General features: G+C 57.4%; 1 protein-coding gene across 2 annotated transcripts in view; it reads right to left on the bottom strand.

Moving 5' to 3' along the window:
- Positions 1-267, bottom strand: part of UCKL1 (uridine-cytidine kinase 1 like 1) — a 50,589-nt gene extending 50,322 nt beyond the window's left edge. For both annotated transcript variants that reach the window (XM_075901003.1, XM_075901005.1), the window contains exon 1: positions 124-267. In XM_075901003.1, the coding sequence (XP_075757118.1) occupies positions 124-194 (71 nt within the window). In that variant the 5' untranslated portion in view covers positions 195-267. The remainder of the gene's footprint in view (positions 1-123) is intronic.
- Positions 268-20,787: the final 20,520 nt, after the last annotated feature.

The raw sequence follows: 20,787 nt of genomic DNA on the forward strand, positions 1-20,787 counted from the left end.
CTCCCGTCCTACCCCCCTGCCCTGGCAACCGATCCAGGCACAAAGATTCCCAGAAACACCCCCCTCCTGCACCCCCAAAAGCCCCCCAGGGCAGCTCCCTAGCTCCCCAGTGCGCCCTGTTACCTGCCATCTCCAGGCGCCCCCGTCTCCTCATTTACTCCCTCTCCCCCACCATCACCAGCGGCTGCAGCCATTGCATCTCTCGATCAGCTGTTGGGAGAGCGGCCGGGAGGGACGCCCTCTGCGCCCGGGGCTTCATGGGAGTTGTAGTTCAGAACATGTGGAACGCCCTAGACCCCAAGGCGAGGAAACCCCCTGGGTGAACTACAACGGGGCGGAAGGCTGGGGAGCCCTTTGCATCATGGGTGTTGTAGTTTTTTTTTCCCCTGCAGGAGAGGCACGACGGTGCAAGGAAATGAAAGTGAAAGGGCGGGTTGGAGGTCCCAAGGTGGGGGTGCAGAGCAAGGATGTGGGTGCATGGGCCACGGATCATAAGCTCGGCTGGTCACACACGCCTCCTGGTTGGTTTAAACATAACAAGAGCTTGCAAAAGACCAGTGCCAGGCACTAGCCCGCTTGCAAAATGCCAGAGCCCCATGCCTGCACAGTGTTAGAGCGAAAGCACAGGACTACATTGTCCTGCATTTTGCAAAATACCACTGCATTTTAAAGTGCTACATTGTCCTGCATTTTGCAAAATACCAGAGCAACTTCACAGCCAGGCCTGCAATGTGGTGGGCCTGCGAAACACCAAAGCTAGAGAACTTTACGCCACGTTCTAAACCCACGGGCAGGCCCTGATGGACGTGGGGAGGGGAGAGCTTGGGAACAGGGAGCTCTCCCAAGAGTTGGGTTGGCGGCAGGCTGCACATTCCTTCTCTGCTGAGAGAGCCTTTAAAAACAGCTCCAACTGGGATCAGCAATAGACTTGGCAGGTCGGAGCAGCCTGTCCTAAAAGGAAGTTAAGTCATGTGAGCTGGGTATATTCTTAGACTATTGTGTGTGACAGGGTGGGGTAACAGCCAAGGGTTACTGGATTAATAAGCCTCGGAACCGGGGTTCTGTTCTGAATCACCGTAGCCTTTTTTTGAAAAAAAAAAAAAAAAAAAAAAAGCCAGAAGGGCCCATTGTGATGATCTTGTCTGAGCTCAAGTCATAGCATTGCACCCAGGAATTCCTCCTTCAAGCCTGCGTCCGATCTCAGCACCCTTCAGGCATAATTTATTGATTAGCCCCGGGAGAAATGATGCCCGCACTAGTGATTGTAACATGAAATAGCAGATAATGTGGCTGATGATTGTCTGGAAGCTTTGATCCAGGGCCTAACAGTTCCTTAACAGTCTACCCTTGAAGACACAGCGGTGTAGCACTAAGCATGGGCCTTTGTGGGATCAGAGCATTAGATTTCTCTGTCCGAGTCCAGAGGTTGTAACTTACAGGAATGCTCCCCCCCTCACTCCCCAAACTGTTATAAAACTGAATGAACACGACTCGATACTCGAGCCAGGAGAAAACACTGCAAGAGGGGAGAATGCAAAAGGGTAAAATGTCTCTTTGACAGCAACATGGCTGTGTCACGCAGGGCCTCCTTATGGGGGGGAAGGGAATAGGGATGTAATAGTGTAGTCGATTAACTGATTAACCGATAAGCAAAAGCTCATAGGTTAATACTGTAGACTACACAAATTTTCCCCCCTCCCAACCAGTACATTTTTTAGCAGGGTGGCCAACAGCCTGGATCAGTCCTGGCAAGCCACACCCTTCCCCCACCCAGACAGGAGCTACTGCCACCCCACACTTCTACCTCTTTACAGGGGCGGACTGGCAATCAAAATAGGCCTGGGAAATGGGTTGAGAACGGCTCTTCCCATGATGTCACCCCTGCGTGCCCCTCCCCCTTTTTGACATCACCTCTGCGTGCCCCTCCCCCTTTCCCTGTGTCCAGGACCACTAGGATTTTTGCCACCCCAAGCAAAAAATTTTTTGCCCCCCCCGCCTCCTTTTTGTCCGGGGAGGGTGCATGCACAAATGCTGCTTGTGCAGCTTCCTGGGGTGTGGGGTGCCCACTCCCAGGGTAGCCCAAACCCTGGGGCATTTTCATCTCCTAGCACAAGCCCCTTCCTCTCCCACCGCTTCCCCCTATTTTTCCCCCTTCCCCTCCCCTACCTGGCTTCTGCCTTCTTATTTGCGGGACTAGAGTCTGTGATGAGGCCCCAGCTGCTTCCGGGGCTGCAGACCAGACCACATGCTGGACCTGGAGCTGGGCTGCGCGGTGCAACGCTGGGCCGTGCGGTTTTAAAATTCCAGACCGTGACGTCACACCACGCCCGGGCGTCTCCCCTCTCACCTGTTGTTTGGGCACGCCGCGCATGTGTTCCCTCAGCCCCACAGTGCTCTGTACATGGCTGGCACACGGCGCCGGGGAATTTAAAGTGCGGGGCTGCAGCGCCCCATCACAAATCCCCCTCCTCCTCCAGCAGCCGCCAGCCGGCCCTTAGGACGACGACCCACTGGGAAATTCCCGGTATCCCGCCGGGCCAGTCCACCCCTGCCTCTGTATCAGAGGCAGCAGCACAGGGCGACAGGCAGCTGGTCCATGAGAGGAGCTGGTTTTTAAACTGGCCCCCCTCACAGACCAGCTCCCGCCTACAACCCTGAGGCAGGAGCAGCAGCGCAGAGTGGCAGGAGGTTCCTGGGGGGGTGAGGCCAGAGCGCACTGGCTGACGGCCCCCTGCCCTCCCATCGACTAACTGATAATTAATGAGGTTACTCGACTCTTCAATTAACATCCCTAGATGGTCCACTGTATTGGGGCCCAGAGGCCTGCGGGGCTTGGCCCAGGCTGCAAAATTTGGAGGGAGCTCGGGTTAGAAGTTTGTACTGGGCCCGAAAAAATTACACTTAGGCTTTGGTGCCACCCACACGGCAAAGATCACTTTTTCCTCTGGGACTGGGCAGATCCTACCAAAAGCCACTCGCCTGCTGGCCTAATGCAGGAGCCCGAAAACCCTTAAAGAGCAAACAGGGATTAGAACATCCCCAGCCCCCGAAACACCAACACCCTTGGCCAAGGCTGAGAGGACAGAGAAGGGCACTTGCTCCCCCCACCCCACCCCACACACACACTTCTCAACAGCAGGTGGAGCAGCTGTTGGCTGAGTCATTAATAGCTTCAGTCCCAGAGAGGGTGGAGGGGAGGCGTGTGCAAACAATGCCAAGTTCAGACAGGAAGGGGCTCCAGTAATGCAAACTTCCCTGGCAGGTGGGGGGATAGGGAAGATGGCGGATCCGGACCCAGGGTCACAGCCTCATGCACATCCTTGGCATTCTTGTGCTGCCTCAGCCCCTCCAGCTGGAAGTGAACGATGGATCCTGCCCAGGTAGGGCTGCCAGATACTTTCACAAACAATCCCGAACACGGTGGGGAAAAAAATTGGTTGTGGAAAAAAAAAAAAAAAAAAAAGAGTTGCTGCACCTTTAAATTCCCACGCTCCCTGCTCCCTTTGCTCCTCCTGCCCCCACGGCAGGGGAAAAATGTCCCCGCTGGCCCTCCGTCCGAGAAAACCAGAAAATACCAGACATGTTGCTTTTTTAACCAGACAGAAGATGCAAATACCGGACTGTCCAGGCAAAAACCAGACACCTGGCAACCTATCCTCAGGGTGCGCTGGAACCTGGCACAATGTCCATCTTCTTAGCACCAAATCCACCCCAGGGACATCCCCGTTGAATCAGGGGGTGGGGGGGTAGGGTTGCACCCGATGTGATTCAGTTTGGCTTACATTTTGGAGGGGGCAGCGGGTGTGGAAAATCCCCCAGCTCTCCCAAGAGTTGGGTTGGCGGCAGGCTGCACATTCCTTCTCGTGACATGTTCCTAATCTCCCAGTCCCAAGAGCCTTTGCCTCATTTTGGTAGGATCTGACGAACTTGCAGATGTGTCGGCAGACGGCTGCGCTCAGGGAGAGGGGGCTAGATCTGCCGCGTGTCTGGTGAGCTGCCCAACGAGGCGTTAGAAAATGGACGTGACCTTTCTCATCCCGCTGAACCTGATCCTACAGGCCGGTTTTGTTCTTGCCAGGTGCCCTGGACCATAGTTGACCCCTGGTAGTACTCAGGACGTGCCTCAATCACCCCATACCCCCACCAAAACTGTAATTGCTCAATGGGGTCCCCCCATGTGCCCTCTCCTTGTCCCTCTGCATGGCCCTCCCTTGCTTCTCCCGCAGGCACCAGGAGCCTGTGCCCCCGACTGCTGTGCACACTTCAGCAAGGACGTTGCCAGGGCCAGGTAACGCCAGGCACCTGGAACTGAAATAGGAGTGGTGGAAATTGCTTTAGACCTGGGTGGGCAATAATTTTTGCAGGGGGGCCACTTAATGAATTTTGGTGGTCACAGGCCGGCTCCACCCCAGAAGGGGCGGGGCCTAAGGCAGAAGGGGCGGGGCCTGGGGACTAGCCTCCCCACTTCCAGAGTTGTCTGGGGCTGGAGGCTTTGAATTAAAAAACACAGCAAAGGGCGCGTAGCTCCTGGCCCCACGACGGCGTTGGTTGGCAGCCGCCCGGAATTGCTGCTGCTATTTAAAGGGCTCCGGGTTCCGCTCCCTTCCTGTTCATTTACATAAGAAATTCGGTGGCATGGGCAGCGGGACATAAATAGAAAGAGGCCAGACGCCGTCTGTGGGCCAGTTCAAAGTGGTAGGTGGCCGGATCCTGCTCAGTTCTGCTTTCGACTGGCAAATTAACAGGGCAGGTCGGAGATGGGCCCTCGTCACAAGATTCCAAAGCAGCCAGCTGTCTCAGCCTTGCCCTGGCCTGTCATCTCTGGAGATCTGAGCTCAGCTCCTGGCACAGGGGACGAGTCCAAATGCCTTTGAGTCTCCTTGTGGCTCCCAGAGGTGCCCATCACACCACATGGGTGAGCCCAGCTGGCTGCTTCTGCTCTACAGAGGCTGGGACCGGACAGGGTAAAGCCAGTGGTGCTGCAAGCCAGAGTTAGGGGGCAGGGGCAAAGCTACATGGAGGGAGCTTGCCCAGAGCCTGCCACAGCTGGGCCTGCTGCTAAATAAGCTCATGCCAATGTCGGTCCATCTCCTGCAATGGGTCCTTGCAATGGACTCTTGCAAACTCACAGCTGACGTTACAAGTGGAGTGATCATTAAATGGTGGCAAACCAACGCAAATCAGGAGTCACAACCATCTAGCCAGGCAACCAGCCCTGAATTTTACTCAGGAGTGAGCTGAAGCTTGGGGGAAAAGAGGGAGGACAGGGGGTTCACTATTCGAGAGTTCATCTGATTTTGCGGAAAAACTTGCCAGCTGTCTACACTGGCCGCTTGAATTTCTGCAAGAGCTCTGACGATCTCATGTAAGATTGTCAGTGTTGCGGAAATACTATGCTGCTCCCGTTCGGGCAAAAGTCTTTTTCTGAAAGACTTTTGCGCAAAAGGGCCAGTGTAGACAGCACAGTACTGTTTTCCGCAAAAAAGCCCCGATGGCGAAAATGGCGATCGGGGCTTTTTTGCAGAAAACCGCGTCTAGATTGGCCACGGACGCTTTTCCACAAAAAGTGCTTTTGCGGAAAAGCATCCTGCCAATCTAGACGTGCTTTTCCGAAAATGCTTTTAACGGAAAACTTTTCCGTTAAAAGCATTTTCGGAAAACCATGCCAGTGTAGCCGTAGCCTAGAACTGGAAGAGACTTAGGGAGATCGGGTCCAATTCCCTGCCCTCACATCAGGACCAAGCACCAGCCAGACCATCCCTGATAGATGCCTGTCTAACCTGCTCTTCAATATCTCCAGTGATGGAGATTCTAAAGCCACCCTAGGCAATTTATTCCAGTGTTTAACCACCCTGACAGGCAGGAAGTTTTTCCTAATGTGCAACCTAAACCTCCCTTGCTGCAATTTCAGCCCATTGCTTCTTGTTCTGTCCTCAGAGGCCAAGAACAATTTTTCTCCCACCTCCTTGTAACACCCTTTTACCCTTTCAGGTACGTGCCATGTGACTGCCTTTCCTCTTGCTGTTGGCTCGTCGCTCTGGCCCAACCACAAGGGACTACAGGAAAGCTGCCTGGCTCTGGAAACCATCCACTGTTCTGCCTGGGCTGCTGGCTCACAGGGAGGTGGGCATCGTCCATGAAACATGATGCCACCATATTTGGCTCCAGCCTGAATCACTCCCACGTTTTTATTTGAATGATTCCCATGTCCCCTGAGCGGGGAGGGGGCATTTCCCAAGCTCTGAATGGTCCATTTGTATGTTGCATCGGAGCAGCCGAGGTAGCATCACGCCGTGCCCGAGGGGTGAAGGAATGAGGAGAGGTTTTTTAGAACAGCCCCATGCAGTGCAGGCAAGGATCTGCCTGTTCCCTGGAGATTTGCAGCAAAGACCCTCCCCACCCTTCTAGGAGTGTGACGAAACAGGCCAGGAGCCCACTGGGTGAAGATTAGATGCATCTCCCCCAGACTGGACCTCAAGCAGCTAAAAGCCATGGATGGGGTAGAGGCAGGAGGTTTGGGCTGTGAGCTAGGGCAGGAGGGGGTTGCGACTTGGGGCCTGAGGGGGTGCAGGGATTTGGGTTGTGACCTGGTTCAGGGGGCTGGGGGGCAGAGGGTTTGGGTTACATGGGATAGAAGGCAGGAGTGGGGGGGCAGAGGGTGGGGGTGGGTGGGACAGGAGGGCCAGAGGCAGGCTCTGGCTGGGAGACTTACCTGGCAACTGCTGGGCTGCAGGGTTTATCAGGCAGGCTACCCTGTCCCACCCCAACACCAGCTGCAGGGGCAATATGGGTCTGTGACTAGCTGTGAGCCTGAGGGGAGGGGAGAGGGAGCTTGGCAGCTTCAAACAGGCAGCTCCCATTGGCTGGGAACTGGCCAATGGGATTGTGCTGGGGGCGGGGGCAGCGTGCGAAGCCTCTCCCTCCTCCATTGGGCTTGCAGCTGTTCAAAGGCAAACAATGCCCCCAATGGCGCTTTTCTGAGCAGCCTGCAGGGGGCGGGGCAGGAGGGAGTCTGCCTGAGGCGCTCCGCTATGTCCGCAGGCATATTTTGTCCAGCCCCGTTCCAGATATTTGAGGAAAGGGGCCTCTAGTCTTACGCAGAGGCCGGCCCCTGCTCTTAGGCCCAGGGCAGCTGCTGCTGGACCAATCTCTCCTGCAGCCAGGACCCCTGCTGCACCTTCTCCAGCATCTCCCCGGCCAGTCTCTGGTTCTGTCTCACCCCCTTCAGAGCTGTCTGGCTCTGGGAGCTGGTACATCCCCTGGACACACAAATCCCGGGGAGGTGGGAGGAGCAGGGGCGGGGGTGGTGTTGGCCCCAGCTCACTCCGCTCAGTGGGGCTGTCAGTTCACGCCTCGTGCCCAGGAATCTGGGAATCCACTGTGTGCTCAGGCCCGTCAGGCCAGGGAGAGACAGCCAGGGACCAGCCCCACCGCAAGGGGCAGCCTGCTGATTTGAGTTCCTTTCTCCTGCCGGCTCACTCCTTTTTGGCAGCCCCGCCAGTCTGCTTCCCAGCCCTTTGGGCCTCCCTGCTGCCCTGCCTGGATTAACCCTTTGGTTTCTGAGCTAGCGGGTGGCCATGTACGCCCCAGGGCAGGCTCCCTTTGAAACTCTTCCCCCAGCTAGAGCAGGTTCTGCAAGGGCAGGATCCCAGTGGCACAGGCCTGCTTCCTAACCCCTCCTGGCTCAGTGGGGGGCTCCACAGCCTACCAGAGGCACCCTAAAATGGGCAGCCCCTGCAGAGCCTCGGGCACCTGCTGACAGGATGAGATGGAGCAGAGCTGGCACATCACTGGGGCCCTGACGTCCTCCTGTCTCACGAGAACAAGGGCGGGTCAGAGACTTGGATGCCCCCAGGAACCAGGGAGGATTAAAGGAAACTGGTACCTTGGGGTGGATTCGTCTTCCTCTCTAGTAACCTCCAGTGCCAGACCCCCCCCCACCTCACTGTAGGAGGAGCCCCTGCCTCCATCTCCCTATGACACCTGTTCCTTACCAGCTTCTCACTGTCCAATTGCTCGGTCCGGTGTTGGTGGCCGTGTTCTTCCACTCCCATTGGGGTGCATCCCTGGCCCCACAGAGTAGCAGGGCTCCCTAGGGTGGGTGGAGTGTCCTTGGTGCCTGGGGAGGGGGGTTGATCCTAAATGGAGCAGGGGGAGAAGGAGAGAGACAGACTCATCTTCCAGCTGGGGCCAATCTCAGAGGATTTGGTGAGTCTCAAGAGGGCTCCCATCACCCAATGGGGGACAGTCTCAGAGGGGAGGTGGATCGTCCCATTGCCTGGTTTCTGTCAGTGTCACTTTTCTACTGGGGCCCATGTCCCTGGGGGTTTCCTTACCTCTGGCAGAGCAGCTGTTTGTAGAGCCGGTAGATCCCCTCCCTGCCGGCCGGTGTCCATGGCTGGGTCGCTGATGGACAGTCGCAGTGAAGCCACCGAGCTCCCTAGTTTGGGGAACGGTGCTGAGCTCTAATGGAAGGGAAGGAGAGCCCCCTCCTCCATCAGCATCCTACTGTCAGACTCCTGGTCCAGGGGAGATTGGGAGCTTTCTCCCCCAAGTCCATCTGCTGGAGACACTGAGGGGAGAGGAGCTAGAACTAGACCCCAAGCTCCTTCTGCCCCCAGGGATCCTGGAGCACAGGGATGTGAGCAGGGCCCTCCAGGAGGACTTGCTCCCCCAGCTGCCCCAGGAGAGACCCAAGGCAAGGCAGGAACCTGGCTGGAGCAGGGTTGGAACATGGTCCCCTGAAAGTCTCAGGATCTCCACCAAACCAGAAGATGAACTTGGCTCACATCCGTCTCCTGCCCTGCTCCGACTCTGCCTGCCCAAGGCGACCCTCCACCTACGGCCCCTGCAGCTGCAGGTCCCACAGCCTGTCGGAGCCACCTGCCTCTGCAGAGGTCAGGGGTCACTTCCGTCTAATTCAGGGCGGGGGACGGTGAATCCGAACAGGGCTCTGCTGCTCCCTCCGGCCTGGGCTCTCTCCTGGGACACTGGCCCTGCTGCAGGAGTTGACGCTGCGGGGGAAGGAGGCAGGTCAGGATCAATAGGCTGGTGCCCAAGTTGTGCGAACGAGTCCACCCCCATCCCCGGGGCTGAGCCAGGGGCTCAGGGTGGAATGTCCAATTCATGGAGCTTGAGAAGGGGATTGTCACAATGTGTCTGTGTCTCCCCAGATGGGGGCACTGCTCAGTGTCTGGGCTGGTCCCGTCCTTTCTGGACTCCTGGTTAATGGACAGATCACAAGATGGACACAGACCATTGCTCCTCACTTGCTCGAAAGCCCTTCGTATAAGGACAATCCCGCCCCTGCTGACTCTCATTACCAGTAGGAGAGAAGCGTGATTCTCTTTGGACCCACCTGGTTCTCTAGTCTGTCTCCCGGATGGCATGGCAGGAGAAGGGGAGGTTGGGCTGGGGACGAGGGATTTGAGGTTCTCACTCCCAAAGCCCAGCCAGGGCCCTGACTTGAAGTTCCATCTCCTTCCCCTGTCCCAGAAGGAGGAAGAGCCCAGCATGGTCTGCCGGACCACGGCTGGCCCACTGGGGAGCAGTCTAGGATGACAGAGTGGAAAATGGATTTCCAGTCTCCCCAGCATTAAGGTAAAACTGCCCCCTGCCTCTCCTGACCATGCTTACTTCCAAGATGTAGCAGCGCCTGTGTCTGGGGACTCTGCCAACAGGTGCCCCAGCCTGGCCTGCTTGAGGTCAGACAAGGCCTTGTGCAGAGCCCACAAAGGCAGGAACAGCCATGACTCTCAGTTGGGAAACTGGGAAAAAACTTTTCCTCCCTGTCAATAGCCCCCTGATCTGCCCATCAGCATCAACACTCTCAGAAGTGGGAACAGACGTCCCAAAGGATGGCCCAGGTCACCACCTGAGGGGATCAGTCTCAGAGCAGTTCCAGCCCCATCTCTTTGGGGCCGCCTCCCACGAAGCCTTAAGGGGGGGTGTCTCTGAAGTTGCCCACACCTGGCACCTCTGTCCTGCCTGACGTCGGGGTCTCTGTGAGGTCACCACCTCCCCGCCACTGTCCTCCAATTGGCTGAGGTCCCGCAACAGGCCTTTGTGATGTCACTGCCACACCCACCCCTCCCCAGCAAGGCTGATGTCCTGCCCCTAGCCAGCCCCTTGGGACTCACTGACCCATCAGAATACAGGAGAACCCCTCCATGGGTGTGTAGCGCCCCCTCTCCACCTGGTTACCTTCTTTTAAAGCCAATCTCCTTTCAGGTTCGGATGGATAAGTCTGGGTTCTTCTGGATCCCGCCACCTACTCAATTTTATTCTTTCTGATTGATGTACTTGGCGGTGCCTCCACCCCCCTCACTCCTTCCTAGCAGGGTCACCAGGGCAGCTTGGAAAATTCTAGCCCAGGATAATCCCCACGTATTTGCCAGATAGTTGGAGACTCCCAGAAAATAACACAAACACAAACACAATTATATTAAACAGGAGACAATTATAACAGAACAGGGTAAAACACTATTTTTAGGGTCACCGGTACCCAGCAACTGTGAGGTTAGTGTCCCGTTGGTACGCGGACTTTGTTGGGGCCTTTGATGACTGTTGACCACACAATCCTTCTCTGCAGTGGTTTAGCAGTGGAGCTGACTAGGCCCAGTACAGCCCAAAGGACTCACAAATGGGAGAAGGCAGTACATCCCTCCACAGTTTAATATGCTGCAGGTAATAAAATCCCCCAACAAATTCCCTGACTTACTGACTCACACACTCCACGACTGAGCCTCAGGTTGAGAGATGACTCAGTCTCTGCAAAGGGCTGCTCTCTTCTCACAGGGGTCCTCTTCAAGCAGGAATCAGGCTGCTTCGGTCCCAGAATTTCCCCTCCCCGCGAAGGGGTGCAGGGCTCAAGATGCAGACCACACAACTGCACCAAAATTCAAAACTACAGCCTCCCAGCCCAGCATTCAGACCCACAGAGCAGGCAGCAGCCCTGAACTTGCTGCTAGACCCGAGCTGACCATGCGGTGACTCTCTCACCCAGGGAGCTGGAGACAACTCAGCCTGGCTGGGGAAGCCTCCCAGCAAACTCCACAACTGGGAATCAACAGTGGAGACATAAACCCAGCTGAGGGATCCTGCCTTCAGGTCCCTAGAGGCTAGTTCTCAGGGGGAACCTGCATGCAGGCCTGGGGCTTACTAGCTCCCACACAGCCAGTCCTCCCCTTGCCCTGGCTGGCTCCAGACTCCTCAAACGATCCCCCTGGGAGGGGCATCTCACTCCCCATGGGTTGCTGGGCAGTCTCTGGCCCTGGTAGGGAGGGGGAGCCAAGGCAAACTCAGAGCCTCTCCCTGAGCTGCCAGCAGACAAGGCCCCGGGAATCCAAGCAATCTCCTTGGGGGTTACAGGTGGAATCGCTTTTCGCGATGTTGTGTATTCAGAGCCCCTGTCTGCCACTGCCCTGCTTTCTCCCCGCCATGGCACCCCAAGCCCTAGCCTGGCGGGGAGGGGCCCAGCCACGGGGGCCCTGTCGTGGGGCAGCAGCGGTGAGCACTCCTCCCACCCCCCACTTGCTGCAGGAACCACAGGGAACACGCCGCGGGGGCCAGGAGCCACAGGGAAATGGAGCACTCACTCTGCTCCCCCCGCCCCTAGTATTCGTGGGTTTCGCCATCCGCGGTGGAGTCAGGACCGTAGCCACCGTGAATGGGGGGTTTCTGATACAGTGCTCTCACACGGGCTTCAGATCAACAACTGCTCCGAGGGGATATTCAGCACGCCTTGGAGAAGAACTGGCAACATAGGGAGAATCAGGAACTGCACAGAGACAATAATGGCAGAGAAGCAGCCCGATCAATCAAGCTCGTGATCGCTTGCGGCTTATTCGTTTGGTCTTAAAGAGACTGGAGTCTTCCCTGTCAGTAGCCACCTGCCCGGCCAATCAGCATCAATGCTCTCAGAAGCGGGAGCAGAGGTCCAAATGGATGGCCCAGGTCACCACCGGAGGAGATCAGTCTCCGAGCACTTCCAGCCCCACCTCTCAGTGACGGCCTCCCACACAGCAAACCCCCGACACACACACCAGTCCTCAGTGGAGGTAGGGAGGAATGGAGGGGGGGGGGGGAAGCAGCAAGAGAAGAGGAGAAAGGGAGGGAAGGAGGAAAAGGGAAACCTAAACAAACCCCCCATGTCCCCAGTGATTCTCCTGGATAAAGTCCTTAGGAAATCAAATCACCTTAATGGATTTCTATGCCTAGAGTTCAGCTGGCAGCAGGTGGATCAGACTGAACAGGTTCCAACCCCCTGAGGCTCTGATCTTCTACACAGGGGCCACAAAATCAGCATCAGGAAAGGAGCAAACTCCCACGCGGTTCCTCCTCATGCTCACGTACATGGGCTCTAATTCTCTCTCCGTGCCCAAGGCTGGACCTTGAGAAGAAGCCTTCTTGCTGCAAAGCCGCACGAGTCTGAGGTTGCCCCTGCCTGGCGCCTCTCTCCTGCCTGGCTGGTGTCATGGTCTCTCTATGAGGTCACCACCGCTGTCCCCCAATCAGCTGAGGGCCTGCAACAGGCCTTTGTGATGTCACTGCCACACCCATCCCTCCCTTGGAAGGCTGGTGTCCCAGTCTCGTCAGCCTATCTGGATGTTTGAGCGGCTTCCCCTGGATCATCCCACTTCACGACAGCTGAGTCTGGGTGTCAAGGGCCACCTTGTTCGCCTGCCAGAGAGGGCAGCAAAAGGCTGCTGCAGCCCCTCAGACTCCTGTTCGAGATAGGGTGGCCTATCAGCCACCAAACCTATGTACTGCACCCTGCATCCAGGGCAGTACCGCCTAGTGGCCATGGAGTTACTATGCAATCCCCCGGTGTTCAGGGTAGTACAGCCCAGCAGCCCCAGAGCATGTCTACACTGCAGCGTTATTTCAAAATAACTCATGTTATTGCAAAACCATAAAATGAGCATCCACACGGCAAGCCCGTTACTTCAAAATACCAGGCTTCTTATTCCAGAATAATAAACCCTCATTTCACGAGGAACGACGCCTGTTTCAAAATAGCCGTCATGCAGACGCTCCACTGCTGCTATTTCAAAATAGCGCCTCCCCGGGGCCATTCAAAGTAATGACTCCACAGTGCCCCCTGGGGCTCTAGATCGAGGAAGCGGGTCTGCATTAGGGGAGCCTGCCTCAGACTCATTTCAAGGCTTCCCTGTAGCATGGAGGTGCTATTTCTAAATAGTTATTATTCCAAAATAACTTATTTCAAAACACCCTTGTAGTGTAGACAGACCCTCAGTCTACACACAGTCCCCTCTGGGGTCAGGGTAATATGGCCCAGCAGCCACCATGTCCATATGCCACATGGAGCTGAGGGGGACTGATCCAGGCCCTCCCTCTCCACCACATCCCAGCCCAGGGCCCTGGTAGGCTATGTCTAGACAACGCTCTATTTTTGAAAGAGGATATTCAAATTCAGCGGGAATTTGCATATCTTCTGCCAATCTCACTTTCGAAAGTGGATCTTTTGAAAGTGAAAGTAGTTCGGACACATTTTTTTTTTTTTTTTTTTTAGAAAAAAAAAACTTTTTTGAAACCCCCCTCCAAAAAAAACCCCACTCTTCCTTAAAGGAGGCTTATGGCTGTTTTTTTTCTTTCAAAAAAGGGTTTTTTACCAAAAAAACACATCCAGATGACTTTCACTTTCAAAATATCCGCTTTCAAAAGTGAGATCGGAAGAAGATATGCAATTCCCACAGAATTTGCATATCCTCTTTCAAAGATAGAACCTAGTTTAGACGTACGTAGAGTGGCACAGGCCACTGCTAGCTCAGCAGGGAATCCCATTGCAGCACACCAAGCTCTCAGGGAGCAACTCCCGCCCTGGGCTACTTCCTACCCAGTTCTTGTAACCATCTTCACCGGGCCCAGAGGCATCTCCTGCAGTCCCTATAGCCCGGCTGCCACTGTTGGGTCCAGCTGTGCATCCAACCCTGGAGCTCCTACAGCACCTCCTTCCCCTTCAGCAGCTAACCCTGTCTGAGCAGCTCCAGAGGCCTTTATAGCTAGCCTCTGGCTGGAGCATGCCCAGTAGCACTGTGGGGGTGGGGCTTGCTCATCCAGCTGGGCCAGGTTAACCCCTTCGGCCCCAGTGCGGGGTTGACACACCCCAGCACACTAGGGGATCAAGCTGGCTGCACAGGAATGCCCCAGAGGCTACATTAATTAGCAGACTTTAGAATCGTAGAATCCCAGGGCTGGAAGAGACCTCAGGAGTCATCAAGTCCGGCCCCCTGCTCAAAGCAGGACCAACCCCAACTCAATTATCCCAGCCAGGGCTTTGACAAAATGGGACTTAAAAACCACTAGGGATGGCGATTCCACCCCCTCCCTAGGGATCCTATTCCAGTACTTCCCCACCCTGCTAAGGAAATAGTTTTTCCTAATATCCAGCCTAGACCTCCCCCACTGTAACCTAAAACCATCGCTCCTTGTTCTGCCATCTGTCACCACTGAGAACAGCCTCTCTGGAACGCCCCTGCAAGGAGCTGAAGGCTGCTATGAAATCCCCCTTCTCTCTGTTCTTCTGCAGACTAAATAAGCCCAAATCGCTCAGCCTCTCTTCATAGGTCATGTGCTCCAACCCCCTCATCATTTTGGTTTTCCTCCGCGGGACTTTCTCCAATGCGTCCACTTTAAGGCCAGAAGGGACCATTAGAGCATCAAATCTGACTCCTGCATATCCCAGCCCTCCTGTAGATCAAAGTAGCGGAATTTTGATCCAAGCACACTCCAGAAAGGCATCTCGTCTTCATTAGGAGACACCAAGAAAAGGAGAATCCGTCAGTTGCTTTGGTCGTTTGTTCCAATGGGAATCATCTTTCCAGGGAAATATTTCTGCCTTATTTCTAATATCAATGTGTCTGTTTTCACCTTCCTGCCACTAAGCTTGTGCGGCCCTTTTCTGCAACATTACACAGCCCGTTAGTACCTGACATTTTCTCTCCGGGGAGGCACTTACACATGTCAATGAAGTCACCTCTCAGCCTTCCGAGGTAGAAGCTAAACGGACGGGGCTCCTCTCGACAGCTCACAAGAAGGCGTTTTTCCTCAGACCTCACCCCACTGGGCTCTTTGCTGCCCCATCTCCAATTTTTAAAATGTGGCCCCTAGAGCAGGCTGCAGGGTCCAGTCTCAGTCTCCCGGATGCTGTGTCACCTGCCTGCCCTGCTCCCTCCTCTGCTCATGTGACTAGTGATGGCTGTAGTCGTATTCACCACAGCATCACCCTAGGGCCGTTGAGCGGCTTGTCCAGCATGACCCTAAATCCTTCTCAGAGTCCCTGCTTGCCTGGGGACAGTTCCCCCTCCCAGGGGTGTGGCCTGCAGGCTTTGGGGCTAGGATAGGACCCTGCATTTGGCTCTGGGAAAACCTATTTTGTTCGCATGGGCCCAGCTTCCCAAGGGACCCAGCTCGCTCCACGTCACTGCCCTGGCCTCAGCCTTGTTTCCTACTCGGCTGGAAGTTTGTCACCCACACGGGTAACCAACAGGGATTCCGTATTTTCTTCCTGTTCATTGATAAGGCTTTAAACAATTAGGCCCTCAGAGCCTCTTTAGACCCCAAGTTGCAAGTCTCCCTGCCTTGCTCTGAATCTTTTCCAGTTCCACTGTCTGCTCTTTGAGACGTGTCACCCACAGCAGGACAGAGCATTGCGGGTGCAGGCGTTCTGTGGATTCAGATAGTGGCACGATGGGATTTTCCATCTTATTTTCGATCCCTTTCCTAACGGTCCCTAACGCAGCGATAGCCTTTGGGATTGCTGCTGCGCAGGGAGTAGACGCGTTCAGAGAATTACCCCCAGTGACTCCGAGGTTGCTGGCTGGCGCGGTAACAGCTAATGTAGAGCCCAGCATTGTCTATGCACAGCGGGAATCGCTTTTCCAATGAGCATGGCTTTGCACTTCTCAATGGTGAATTTCATCAGCCATTTTGGTGCCCAGTTACCCAGGTTTGTGAGATCCCAGTCGCAGTCGGCTTTGGACTTACCATTCTTGAGTGTCCTTCTATCAGCTGCAAACTGGGCCACGTCCCTGTTCACCTCCCTTTCTAGATTATACGCTGCAGAGTGCATGTCCCAGCACCAGAGCTGTCCCGTCCATAGGATGGGTCAGGGTAGCTACTCTAGGCCCCGGGCTTTGAGGGCTCCATAGCGGCCACCCCAAACGTCCTTTGGTCCTGCATATGGCGGTGAGGCCGCAGGGGCCAGAGTGATCTGGGGGATTGCCTGGGAGGCCTGGGGCCAGCAGCAGGGGTCACGTTCCCGGGCACTCGCTGCTACAGTGGAAGCCATGGGAAGTGGGGGGGTTCATGCCACCGCCATCCCCCAGCTGGGTCGCTCCACTTCACCGTGGCAGTGGGAAGCGGGGGGACCCGGCCCCAGCCAACACGGGCTCCGAGGAGCAGATTGCAACTGGCTTCTGGGTCACTCTGGCTCCGCCACCCAAGGGAGTGCAGGAGCCCAACCCCTGCAATACCCCTGTACCAGGGCCCTGCTAATTCCTTGGGTCATGTCATTTTGGGCAGGGGGCTTTGGGGAAGGAGTGCAATGGGGGTGGGAGAGGGCAGAACAGGGATGGAAACAGGGTGGGGGAGGAGCGGGTCTTGGGGAAGGGTAGCGTGGGGTGCAGGAGGGGACTGCCAGGGAGTGGGATAGGGATGTGGGTGCATGAGGGGGTGAGTGTGTGTGTGTGGGGGGGTCTGGGTGGGAGGTAGAGTGCTGGACTGGGTTAGAAGTGTGGGGGGTCTAGCTGGGAGTTTGGGTGCAGGAGGGAGTGAGGGTACGAGGTCCTGGCCGGGGGGAGGTGCAGGAGCAGACGGGGGACAGGGTGTCTGGCCGGGGGGAGGTGCAGGAGCAGACTGGGGACAGGGTGTCTGGCCGGGGGGAGGTGCAGGAGCAGACGGGGGACAGGGTGTCTGGCCGGGGGGAGGTGCAGGAGCAGACTGGGGACAGGGTGTCTGGCCGGGGGGAGGTGCAGGAGCAGACGGGGGACAGGGTGTCTGGCTGGGGGGGAGGTGCAAGAGCAGACGGGGGACAGGGTGTCTGGCCGGGGGGGAGGTGCAGGAGCAGACGGGGGACAGGGTGTCTAGCCGGGGGAGGGGGTGCAGGAGCAGACGGGGGACAGGGTGTCTGGCCGGGGGGAGGTGCAGGAGCAGACGGGGGACAGGGTGTCTGGCCGGGGGGAGGTGCAGGAGCAGACGGGGGACAGGGTGTCTGGCCGGGGGGAGGTGCAGGAGCAGACGGGGGACAGGGTGTCTGGCCGGGGGGAGGTGCAGGAGCAGACGGGGGACAGGGTGTCTGGCCGGGGGGAGGTGCAGGAGTAGACGGGGGACAGGGTGTCTGGCCAGGGGGAGGTGCAGGAGCAGACGGGGGACAGGGTGTCTAGTGGGGGGGGGGAGGTGCAGGAGCAGACGGGGGACAGGGTGTCTGGCCAGGGGGAGGTGCAGGAGCAGACGGGGGACAGGGTGTCTGGCCGGGGGGGAGGTGCAGGAGCAGACTGGGGACAGGGTGTCTGGCCAGGGGGGAGGTGCAGGAGCAGACTGGGGACAGGGTGTCTGGCCAGGGGGGGAGGTGCAGGAGCAGACGGGGGACAGGGTGTCTGGCCGGGGGGAGGTGCAGGAGCAGACGGGGGACAGGGTGTCTGGCCGGGGGGAGGTGCAGGAGCAGACGGGGGACAGGGTGTCTGGCCGGGGGGGGGGGTGCAGGAGCAGACGGGGGACAGGGTGTCTGGCCGGGGGGAGGTGCAGGAGCAGACGGGGGACAGGGTGTCTGTCTGGGGGGGTGCAGGAGCAAGGGAAGGGGCAGGAGTAGGCTGCGGTTGTGGGGTTTGGGCAGGAGAGGGATGGGGGGTGCTTACCTGGCTTCACATCCCCTTGGCTCCCAGACACCACTCCCAGGCCCTGTGTCCTGCTGCTCCCATTGGCCAGAACCGTGGTCAATGGGAGCAGTGGGGGGAAATGCAGCGGGGAAAGCCTCCAGGCAGCACGGCCATGCGCTGCCATTGCCCCAGCCAGGGGGAGGGGAAGTGGCAGCACACGGAGCCGCTTGCTCCCCCACTGAGCCAGATCCAGCAGGGAGGCTCAGGGCTCCCCCCCCAGGTGGGAAGCCGGCACGGGCACTCCAACCTCGCGGGAGGGAGCAGTGGGCTTGGAGCGCCAGCGTGGGCTCCCTGCGGCAGGGGAAACCGGGACGGGAGGGAGGGGCTGAGCCTCGCGCTGCAGCCCACTAGTGGGCTGTGGAGCGGATTTGAGAATCGCTGGGTTAGAGGGGCCAGTGGCGCAGCCCAGACCTCAGCGTTCAGGAGACCACCCTCCCAGAGGCACCCGTCATGCTTAGCACCCTCGGCACACCTGCCCTAGGTCCTGCCCCAGGGCGAGGGGGGATGCTGTGGGCCCTAGGCCCCTGCCCCGGCTGAGCCTCATCTCTGGCTGTGTTGGCTGAAGCCCCTGCAGTCAGGTTCTCTGGGCCCTGGTGCGCAAGGCACCCTTAGGCCTTAACCCCTTCCTGCCCGCACTGTAGCTGGAGGCAGCTGGGTTATGTCGGTGGCCAGCAGCAGCTTGGAGGTGGTAGCTGCCTTTTGCCTCTGTGCAGGTGGGAAGGGGCAAGTTGCTGCCAGCCACAGAGCAGTGGGATGGGAGGGAAGAGCTGACCTCTGGAAAACCACAGGCCAGGTCACCCCTCATTCCCCTGGAAGCAGCTTCCTTCCCCTCCCTCCCGCTGAGAGGCTGCTGCTGGCCGTGCTCTGCTGTGAACCCCGGCAGCAATCTGGGGAGGGGTCATGTGACCCTGCATGCCCCCCACATGTTGCCTTCAGAAGATGCAGGACCGGGTACCAGGAGAGGCAGGGCCCACCCCATGGGGGGCAGAGAGCACTGGGCAGGGAAGGCTGGGTCAGGTCGGTCAGTCACCCCCATTCCTGGGGGAGAGAGGTATATGGGGCTGGGGGTGTCACCTAGAAGATAAGATGGTAAATGGAATGACTCCAGCGAGGCAGCATTTCTTTCTAGCGGACTCAGTCAGCATGGTGTTAATCTGAACGTGTGTATTGCCTAGCTCCGACTGACTGTACCGCACTCACGTGAATACGGGTAGCGGACCAGGTGTCCCGTATCCAGCATAGGAAGATCGATAGAGCCCTGCATGGATACACAATTTTGCATCTGCATCTGCCTTTGCCAAAAATGAGCAGCTGCCTTCCGGCTCCATAGCCGCCGGTGCGGGTACCAAAGCAGTTCTCCGTGGATTTGCAGGGCTCTTCCAACACAGCCATTTGCTGCATGATGCTCATTGGCTCAGGACAGCTTTTGGGTTGGACAGTGGAGGCACGGGGACAGCTGTCAAGCCAGGCGTGGAACAGCCGGAAAACGCGCGTCACGTCGTCTCTCAAGGGCTGTTCATTATTCTGCCCACACTGCGCACACACAGAGGGGGCTAAAAAAAAAGCGTTTTCAAAACGGGAGACGAAGCCAGCAGGTTGGGCCAGCTGCCACCCACTGTGTTGCTGAGGGGCTGCATCTCTGGGTGGGAAACTACCCAGTATGCAGTGCGCCACAAGCAGGCTTAGCTCTCTAGGCGTACGGGGTCTCGGCCCAGTTGTGTAAGTGCAGAGAAGACTGCATGTGGCAAGCTGCTATCTCCAAAGCAGGGTCGGGAACCTAAGGCTGGGGGGCCGGATGCAGCCCGTGGCACGCCAGGATCCTGTCCCTGAGGCTCAGGACTCCCCCCAGCATTGGGGAGCCTGCACTGGTGATCCAGCCCTAAACCCACAAAATCTACCAGCCTGGGCTCTCTAGGGTCTGGTGTGAGAGGGGAATGCGGGGGAGGGTCTTTCTGCTTCTCAGTCCGGGTTGGGTTTTCCTTCTTTTGCTTCTCACTTGTGTGCGGCCCACGACTGATTTTCCTGTGGGTCAGCAGCCCCTGACCCCAAAAAGGTTCCCTGCCCCAGGACTCCCCTTTAACCGCTCAGGCAGGAAACCTGGGGCTGCCTTGTGAATGTCTCCCTCGGGGCTTGCTGCCTGGAGGAGCACAGGAACACCTCCGAAGTCTCCAGCCCCTGCCCGTGGACTTTCCTAGTCTCTTCCGAAGACGTGGGTCCTAGGAAGAGCTAGGCAGGGGTGCAGTGTAGCCTGTGGGTTCCATCCATGTGGAGGCTGGACTGTTGAGAGGCTCCGTCTGAAAACTTGCTTTGCCCTTAACACACCAGGCCGCAGAGACCCAACTCCGGCAGGAGGCGGCTGATGGAGGAGACATGGGACCATTTGGACTCAGAACAGACAGGGGAGGGGGCTCGCTCAGTGGGCATCTCCAGTTGATCGGGCAAGGGGAAGCGCTCATCCCTCTGCTGGACATGCAGGGGGAGGTGGGAGTTAGCGCCTCCCGCTAGCCAAGTGAATGCATCACCCCCCTTCCCCCCCGCCCTACCTCTTGGCTTGCTTGGAACCCTCCTCCTGGGGCGGTGAGAGTCCCTGGTGCTGCGAGCGCTGGGCTGGGAGGAGAGGCCGTGCCGCCAGCACGACTGGACATTCAAAGAGAAAGCTAGTCCCTGCTAACGCAAGGACTGAAGCTGAGTGCCTGCCAGATGGAGCCACGGGTGCTCAAGAATCAGCTGCTTAATAATCACCTCGCACACGGCCTCAGCAGAGCTCCATGCATGTGACACAGGTCAACAGCAACACCCACATTTTACAGATGGGGAAACTGAGGCACAGCCTGGTGCAGTGACTGGCCTCACCCACCAGCGGCAGAGCAGGTACCTGAAGTGGGGTCTC

The sequence above is a fragment of the Pelodiscus sinensis genome, chromosome 18 (genome assembly GCF_049634645.1).
Source record: "Pelodiscus sinensis isolate JC-2024 chromosome 18, ASM4963464v1, whole genome shotgun sequence".
NCBI lineage: Eukaryota > Metazoa > Chordata > Testudines > Trionychidae > Pelodiscus > Pelodiscus sinensis.